Here is a 9,488-nt window from a genome sequence, read left to right as displayed (position 1 = left end):
TGCGGCGCAACACCAGGGATTCCAGCGCCAACGTGGAACCTGCACAACACAACCAAAGTACTTTGCCCCAACGAAACAGTGAGGTTGTCAATCTCACCGGCTTGCTGTAACAAAGGATTAGATGTATAGTGTGGATGATGATTGTTTGCGAAGAACAGTAAAACAAGTATTGCAGCAGATTGTATTCAATGTAAAGAATAGGACCGGGGTCCACAGTTCACTAGAGGTGTCACGATGCAGGCGGACAGGTCCGCGGCGTGTCCGTCCTGTTCCGCTTCATCCGTAAACGCTAATCATGTAATTAGCGGCTTCCGTGTCCGTTAACTGGTGTGGCCGCTCTGTCCGGCGGACACTGCGGACAAGCCGCCTGCTGCTTTTGAAAACGCGACGTTGAACGGGGAGAAGCGGGGAGCTGTGTGAAGGGCGGCGGCCGGGCCTGGTGGAGCGCGTGCCAGGCTGTGAGGAGCTAATCCTGGCGGACGGACGGACCTAGCGGACGAGGCGGACGTTTCCGCCAGGCCAACTTAATTTTTGCGGCCTGTCCACTAAGCCGTTTAGTGCTTTTTAGCGGCGCGGACGGAAAGGACTAACGGACGTCCGTGGCCGCCTGCATCCTGATAGAGGTGTCTCTCCCATAAGATAAATAGCATGTTGGGTGAACAAATTACAGTCGGGCAATTGACAAATAGAGAGGGCATGACAATGCACATACATGACATGATAAAAATTGTGAGATTTAATTGGGCATTACGACAAAGTACATAGACCGCTATCCAGCATGCATCTATGCCTAAAAAGTCCACCTTCAGGTTATCATCCGAACCCCTTCCGGTATTAAGTTGCAAACAACAGACAATTGCATTAAGTATGGTGCGTAATGTAATCAATAACTACATCCTCGGACATACCATCAATGTTTTATCCCTAGTGGCAACAGCACATCCACAACCTTAGAACTTTCTCACATCGTCCTGCATTTAATGGAGGCATGAACCCACTATCGAGCATAAATACTCCCTCTTGGAGTTAAGAGCAAAAACTTGGCCAGAGCCTCTACTAATAACGGAGAGCATGCAAGATCATAAACAACACATAGGTAATAGATTGATAATCACCATAACATAGTATTCTCTATCCATCGGATCCCGACAAACACAACATATAGAATTACAGATAGATGATCTTGATCATGTTAGGCAGCTTACAAGATCCAACAATGAAGCACATAAGGAGAAGACGACCATCTAGCTACTGCTATGGACCCATAGTCCAGGGGTGAACTACTCACACATCACTCCGGAGGCGATCATGGCGATGAAGAGTCCTCCGGGAGATGATTCCCCTCTCCGGCAGGGTGCCGGAGGCGATCTCCAGAATCCCCCGAGATGGGATTGGCGGCGGCGGCATCTCTGGAAGGTTTTCCGTATCGTGGCTCTCGGTACTGGGGGTTTCGCGACGGAGGCTTTAAGTAGGCGGAAGGGCAACGCGGGGGGCCACACGAGGGCCCCACACACCAGGGCCGCGCGGCCAAGACCTGGGCCGCGCCGCCCTGTTGTGGCGGCGCCTCGTGGCCCCACTTCCTTTCCCCCTCGGTCTTCTGGAAGCTTCGTCTAAAAATAGGCCCCTGGGCGTTGATTTCGTCCAATTCCGAGAATATTTCTTTACTAGGATTTCTGAAACCAAAAACAGCAGAAAACAGCAACTGGCTCTTCGGCATCTCGTTAATAGGTTAGTGCCGGAAAATGCATAAATACGACATATAATGTGTATAAAACATGTAGATATCATCAATAATGTGGCATGGAACATAAGAAATTATCGATACGTCGGAGACGTATCAGTGCGTTGGATTAGAACTAGATCGAACGGCTCACGCGTGTCGTCGTCGACGGCGAGAGAGAAGCTCGCCGGCGGCGCAGGTAGGGGGTCGGAGGGCTTACGGTGGCTCCAGCTAGGGTTGGCAATGTGCATGACGAGGTTGTAGACGATGGCGAGGCTCCTGGTAGCAGTGGCGTCGTCAGAGGCGGCCTCCTTCTCCGGCGATTGCTGCAGGGCTTCCGCGGCAGTGATGCGTCGATTGGGCGGCGGCAGTGGCTAATCGAGCATGGTGAGGTGCTTAGGAGGTCGAGGAAGGAGAGGGGAGTGTTGTGGTGTGCTCTGATCAACGAATGGATGCCTCCTTTTATAGGCGCGCGTGGGTGCTGAGGTGTCGCGGCAATGGCGACAAGGGCGCGGCGTTTCTGGTGGGCTAGCGAGCTAGGCGTTGGCGCCGTGGTGTTCACGACGTCACCGCGGTCCTCGGAGCGTCAACGGCGCGGTAAGTGGTGGCGTACGGTGGTCGGGCGGGTGCGTGTACTGTCGCGGCCATGGCGGGCGCGTTCGTCCTCTCCGGCGTCCGTGGTCGCCACGGCATGACGTCGGCGTGTCCGACGAGCTCCGCGTGGCGAGGAAAGTACCGTGGCGCGCGGATATGGTCGGGGTACGGCGAGATTTGGCGAGCGCCGCATGGCCGGGTCGCGTGCGTCCGTGCGCCAGTGACGTCGCCCATGCCGCTCGCGGCGTACCTGGGCGTACCTGGGCGCGCGTCGTCCGGGTCCTGTCGGCGTCCTCGCGATCAACGGCGTGCACGGGCGATCTCAGCAGGTCGTGGGCGACGCGTTGGACACGGTGTCCGTGCAGATGGTGAAGAGAAAAGAGGGGAGGCGTGTCGAAGGGCGACGTGGCCGGCATGGCCATGTCCACGCCATGTCTGGCCTCTCCTGGGGTTTCCTTGGCATGGGCTCGGTGTAGGAGTGTCCCATGGTCATGGCTAGGGCAAGTGATGGTCAAGTGGTGGCCTGGTTTGATCACATTTTGAAAATGGAGATTGTTGTATTTGTTTCAATGTCTCATCTTTGCTTGCTCATAACTTGTGATCAAAAGTGAATTTGGTATCATGATCTTTACAAAAGTTGTTCACCTTGTTGTGTACTTGGATGACATGCCAAGAGTTGGATTTGTTTAGTTTAAATTTTTTGAAATAGAGAGGCTCAAAGTGGTGACCAGACTATAAAAGTCAGAAATGACCATTATTTCATGTGAGCATATTTGAATTTTTGGGATTTGGTTTAAATGGGATATCTTTGATTCTCAAAGTTGTAATTACTCTTTAATATCATATTACAACTATTGGTGAAGATCAAATGGGTCTAGGGTCAATTTTACAAAAATGACATAGACCATATGTTAGGGTTTTTAGGGTTTTTTATAATATTTGATTTCTTTCTCTTTTTGATGGATTTGATTTATGATGATCACTTGATCACTCTAGGGTTTTGGAGTTCATCACATACACAAAGTAACAATCATCATGGCATATCACTCAAAATGCACAAGTCCTATGCAGGGTACTATATGCAAAGTAAAAGTTTTTGTTGGTTCTGAATTTTGGATACTTGGAATTGTTCTTCTTCCTTTATTTGAAATTTGGGATGTTACAAACCCTTCCCCCTTACAAAAGATCTCGTCCCGAGATCTTAAAGAAAATTAGGTGCTAAAGAGATCTGGGTATTCCTTCTTCATGTCTTCCTCTCGCTCCCAAGTGGCTTCATCTTCGGTATGATTACTCCACTGTATCTTCAGGAACTTGATGCTTCTGGTGCGGGTGGTTCTGTATGCTTCTTCCAAGATGCGAATCGGCACTTCGCGGTATGTCAGATCTTGGTTGATATCCACCGAACGGTGATCGATGTTCTTGAACACTTCAGTCTTCTCAGGGACTTCAAGGCACTTCCTAAGGAGTGAGATGTGAAACACGTCGTGCACAGCCGACATTTCTTCAGGCAACTCCAGTTGATAGGATACTTCTCCTCAGCGACTCAGAACTTTGAAGGGTCCGACATATCGGGGTGCAAGCTTTCCTTTCAGCTGAAATCTCTGCATTCCTTTCAGGGGGGATACTTTAAGATAGACGAAATCTCCGATCTCAAAGGTCATCTCTCGGCGTCTCTTGTCGGCGTAACTCTTCTACCTGGATTGCGCCGTCTTGAGATATTCGCGAATCTTGTGCACCTTCTCTTCAGCTTCACGAAGAACATCAGGTCCAAAGACTTCCCTCGAAGACTGTCGCGATCACCTATACTTGTGGGTCATCACGTCGCTTGCGGCGGCGGGCACTTATCCTCCCCCGTGCACATCGTGTGTGGGCACGATGCTGGGTGAGCACCCCGGCGGGAGCGGCGTGTGGGGTAGATGATGCACGGAGGATGGCAGCCCTCCATTGTTTCTGCAGTGGAGGTTCGTTCCCAGGGCGGTGGCCCTGGATTTGGTGGTGGCGGCGTGCCTCCTAATGGGGCTGGTTGTCTTCCTTCGCCTCGTTGCCGGTGCCTTCGTTGGTGATGGAGGCCATGGCGGCGCGTGGGACGGCTATCGGTTTCGCGCAAAGTAGAGTTTCCAGGGGAAACTCTAGATCCTTGGATTCGCAGCATCATACCCTTCTTGGAGGCATCACATAGGAGCTTCTTTGTTGATGTCGATCCTCATCTCCTAGTCCGGGAAGCTCTGGGGGAAACCATAGATCTGGGTCAATCAGATCAGATTATGGTAGCGTGCAACATCGTTTCTCCCCTTTGGGGGTATTGTTTTCGAAACTGATATTGGCTGAAGGGGTTGTGAGGTGGACTGGTTTGCATCTGGCTTGTTAACCATGGCCAATCTCAACGGTGTGGCGCAACGGATGCTCGGTGTCAGATGTGACATGATAGAATCGCGTAAGGTAGGGGCAGAAGTGACATGATAGACTCGCGTAAGGCGGATGCGCTGTTTGGCATCATGGTAGCGTCGGCGGGATGAAGACTGAATATTAACCATGAAAATTTTCGTCAACCGACAGTGGTGATAACTCTTTTAGCGTATACATGAGATGCTTGCTAAGAATCTGCTAAACTAGATGAGCACTCTCTTTTCACTTAAATACATGAGATGCTTGCTAAGAGTTTGCTAAACTAGATGAGCACTCTCTTTTTATTTAAAAAACATCTCGAGTATGTAATGTTTCTGATTTCTAGTTGGTGTATTGATTTTGTTGTTTTCAGAGCATAAGGCTCCGTTGACATGATGTTTTGTAGTTGTTGTGGAGATCCGGATTTTTTTATGTATGCTCTCTATATGTCCCGTAAATTAATAGAGAAATCCATATGCATATTTTCAATGCATAGGTGGAGGGCTCATCCTCCATTTCGAAGAATAAAATATAGGGTAGAGTTCACGGTCCAAATATATGAACACTACATGATTTGAACTTCCAGGAACAAAACCGAGATGAAGACTAGCTCAAACGGATGTACGAGAACATGCCTGTAAATTCCAAAAAGTAAACGGAATGAGAACACAGCATGAACCACATCTCTAACTTAAAACATAATCGATTGTAGATTAAAGAAACGGCATTATAGTTTTGTGCAAAGAACAAAACACTCACCATTACCTTGCAGCAGAGAAAAGCATGCAACTCATAAGATTATGCCTGTTGGAATTGTTGTAGTCTAAACTTACATGCAAAAGTACTGTTTCAGCTGTGTAGGGAACGCCTAAAGACTATAGAGTGCTCTGATGAGTGATGATGATTAATCGGAATGGCAACCAGGACGACGAGATGCGACAAAAAAAAAAAAACACAAAGCTGAAATATGCTGCCGCGACGAAAATGCTGGAAGAAGCATATACCGAGAAGTTAGAAGACACAGGCACCACAAGCAAACCATCAGTCGGTAGTATTTCTAATACGCACCAGACATCAGGGCACGAATTTAACACAAAGTCTGCAATGCAATACCCCAAAAGTCAGGACATGGGTAGCAAGCGCAGCAGATATTGCAGGATTTCTATTTTATCATTGACATCCAAAAAACTTCCACCGTGCCACGGATAATGCTTCATCATTGACATCCAAAAAACTTCCACAGTGCCACGGATATTGCAGGATTACTCTCCATCTTTAGTGACACGCATCTGCACTGCTGAGAAAGGGTCATCAAAAGTGTAATCGGCTCCCTTCTTAAAGTTCCAGAGGCTGCCTCCTTCAGGACCTGTGCTACCAAGAACCACCATATTGATCTCGGATTTACTGACCGTTTTATCAGAAGCTTTTGACGCTTTGGAAAATGCCTCGTCAGTACAAAATGGTGTGACGCTGGGATTGGCCATACTAATCGATGCACTCTCGAGGACTCTCGCATTCCGGAAGAAGAACTTGATGAAAGCAACCTCACCTATCTCCCCCCGGAATTCACGGAAAGACAACACCTTAATGCACGACTTGACATTTTCGGTGGGTTTAGCCAACTCCCAGAACTTGAGGTTCAGCCTGGCACTGCCAGCTTCAAAATCACATTTTCCAGACTGCAAGAAATCAATAAGAAGTCACATGAATTAGCCCAGATACAATGGTCGGTTGTTTGCCATTAGCTATTTGAAAATAACAGGTTATAAAAGGTAACATTATTAAGTACTTCATATTGTCAACAGAGTTTTTTGTGCAGCTGAGATTCAGAATTACAATCGTTGCTCGACACTAAACGCTGCTGGTATAAAAAAAATTGTACATTATGGTATCACACTATAAAAGCTGTATCTGATTTGTGGGCAAGTGGCAAATCAACATTTCCAAGTGCGAAACTTGCTGAAAAAGTATACCATCTGCCAAGTAGCCTAATAATGCAAGAAAAAAAACTAGAACTGGAGTGATGTGTTGGTGTGTGCCCTAAACATCCTCATGATTATCATTCACACGAACAAGTTACAGTGTACTGCTGAAAATCTCAGCTTACTACTGTTGTCGGTCGCGACTAAAACATGGTCCAATGACTAATCAATCGAAACCGATTTGAAGAAATCACACAAACAATCTAATGTCGAGGTCTTAACCATGTGTACCTTTCGCCAGACATGTTCTCCTAGACAAAATTCCAGATGTAATTCATGACAAGTACCTTGTAATAATTAATATGATGCAATTGGTGAGAGTAGATTTGCAACACCCGAGCACTAGAGCTCCTGTTTTTGAAAAGTTTGAAAATTGTACTTTTGTGTTTCAAAAAATCACAAAATTTATTCCGTGAACACATACGCATGTCCAGAATACTTGTGCGAAGTTTCGGTAGAAATTTCGCTGTATGTAGGGAAAGAAAACTCAGATTTTTGTCAGAAATTTGTCTTTTTTGTATAGCTCAAAATCCAACTTATTTTCCCCCGAAATTTGGTATTAGTGTATTTGTTTTCAGATTTTTTGAACTCACAGAAATATGTTTTTAATTTTTTTCAAAAAAGGGAGCATGGGTGCTGCTGGGGGTTTTCGGCAATTTGTTCAGTACCATCAATATGGTATTATTGTATACCACACAGACCTCCAAGAAACTGTAGGTAGCAATGTGTTAATTTATGTTCAACTCTCTAAAATGAGAACTGCCTGCCTATTACAAGTTACAACAAGCACAAATGCTGCTAACTAATACAATGTATGAACACAATGAGAAACACTACAACAAGAAGAAAGACTTAATACAAGATGCGAAGAAGAAAAGCATTAGAAATCAAGATAATAGCAGAGTAAACATTGTGGCCCAAGAGGAACAGCATAACATAAACAGAAATAGATGGCCACTCAGAACTCTAATGGTGTACTCTAGTTTATGTTTTGAGAGAAAACCTGATGGCTGAGAAAAAATGACAATGCTTAGCCTGTAAAGCTATAATTGATCACCCCTGTCAAGGCCAAGTATTCCTAGCCATGTAGCTGCCACTCAGAACTCTAATGGTGTACTCTAGTTTATGTTTTGAAGAGAAAACCTGATGGCTGAGAAAAAATTACAATGCTTAGCTTGTAAAGCAATAATTGATCACCCCTGTCAAGGTCAAGTATTCCTAGACATGTAGCTGGTCTTATCATCAAGTTAACAGATGGAAATACTACTTACACTAGCTTGCATAACTACAAAGAAAGATTACTATTTTGCAGGAGCAAAATTTAGGAAGACGATAAAGAATGGCAGTGATAATTGACCTAAAGGTCTATTGATAAGAAATTCAGAACACACCATCTGTAATGGAATAAAATCTGTAGCCTGGCTACAGACAATCCATGTAATATCTACAGGAAATTGGAACAAACGTAAGAAAGCACATACTGTAATATGGAGTTTCTCCAGATTGGGAAAACATCTGAGGAAGGTGGGCAGCATCTTGACGTCATTGTGGTTTCCGAAACGCACCTTCAAACTCAGGGTCTTGACGCTGGTGAGCATGGTGCGTGAGGTTGGTTTTATCCCAGCCTGCACCCAAATCCCAGTTGAAGAAAGATCACACATTTAGTCATGAACCGCCACCAGTTGGACGAACAAATGGATAGAGTTAGACAGGAGATGTACCACGATGTCTCGGGTCTCTAGAATGTGATTTCCTGGCTCCAAGATTCCCAATGCGTGGAGCTTGGGGGCATCACCAATCAGGACTCTGGTGCTGAAGCCACCCGTGTTGCCCCGAGGTCCCTCCAGGATGAGTCTGTCAAGAAGTGGAGCCTTCACTACGGTGATGCTCTCCAGAACGGAGCCGCAAATTTGCACGCACCGGATGCTCTGGCTGACGATGCGAAGGCGCAGCCCCTTGTTGTTTCCCTGGATGCTCAGGACCTTGAGGACGGGGCTTCTGGCAATGACGGACTCGATGTCCCCGTCCTCCATGACGACGCTGCAGATGCCGAGCTCGCGGAGATAGGGGAAGGAGGTGCCGCGCGGTATCCTGGCCACGTCCGGGAACTTCCAGAGGCCGATGTAGAGGCGGGTGAGGGTGGTGACGCTGAAGAGCGTGGCAGGGAGGGGCACGTCGAGCGGCAGTGGGCGATTGAGGAGGACGAGTTCTTGGACGCCCTTGGCGGCGAGGAGGTCGAGCCAGCGGGCGAGCTGGGCCTGGTGCGCGCCCATCCTGCTGGAGACGAGGTGGACGCAGCCGAAGGGCCCCGGGTGCGCTTCGAGGATGTAGGAGACGGAGTCGGTGATGGGCGGCGAGCCGCCTCTGGGACTGATGTAGGCGTCGCTGAGGACGAGAGGCGCGGAGAGCCAGACCCGGCGCCAGCGCGAGGCGAGGAGGGCGGTGGCGGCGGCCTCCGTGACGAAGAGGCGGGAGACGATGTTGCGCAGGAGCGCGTCGGGGAGGAGGCTGATGCGGTCGACGCCGTCGCGGGCGGGGAGGGAGGCGAACCGCGCGGCCTCGACGGCGGGGAAGGCGGGGAGGAGCTCGGTGCGGATGTACGTACGCAGATGCTCCGTGTCTCCGTCCGGGTTGCAGCACCCGCGCCACACGGCGGCCGCCGTCGCGGAGTCCACGTTCGTGGGTGGCTTCTGCCCGCTCATGGCCCACGACCCCGCCGGCGAGGGTTTCCCGGATTTGGGGCCTCGGCGTGGCGCCATTAGAGAGAGAAGAGTGTGAGTGTGAGGGACAAGAAGTCGATAGTGGGC

At 48.5% G+C, this 9,488-nt stretch overlaps 1 protein-coding gene across 1 annotated transcript; it reads right to left on the bottom strand.

Annotated features, from left to right (window-relative positions):
- Window positions 1-5,687: 5,687 nt before the first annotated feature.
- Window positions 5,688-9,488, bottom strand: LOC127308021 (F-box/FBD/LRR-repeat protein At1g13570-like). The gene is made up of 3 exons (XM_071821710.1): window positions 8,403-9,488; window positions 8,163-8,306; window positions 5,688-6,378 (listed from the first exon to the last, which is right to left on the bottom strand). The coding sequence occupies exons 1-3, from the start codon at window positions 9,438-9,440 to the stop codon at window positions 5,962-5,964; spliced, it is 1,599 nt and encodes a 532-aa protein (XP_071677811.1). The 5' UTR covers window positions 9,441-9,488; the 3' UTR covers window positions 5,688-5,961.

The sequence above is a fragment of the Lolium perenne genome, chromosome 6 (assembly GCF_019359855.2).
Source record: "Lolium perenne isolate Kyuss_39 chromosome 6, Kyuss_2.0, whole genome shotgun sequence".
Lineage (NCBI taxonomy): Eukaryota > Viridiplantae > Streptophyta > Magnoliopsida > Poales > Poaceae > Lolium > Lolium perenne.
This window is presented reverse-complemented; position numbering and strand designations above follow the sequence as displayed.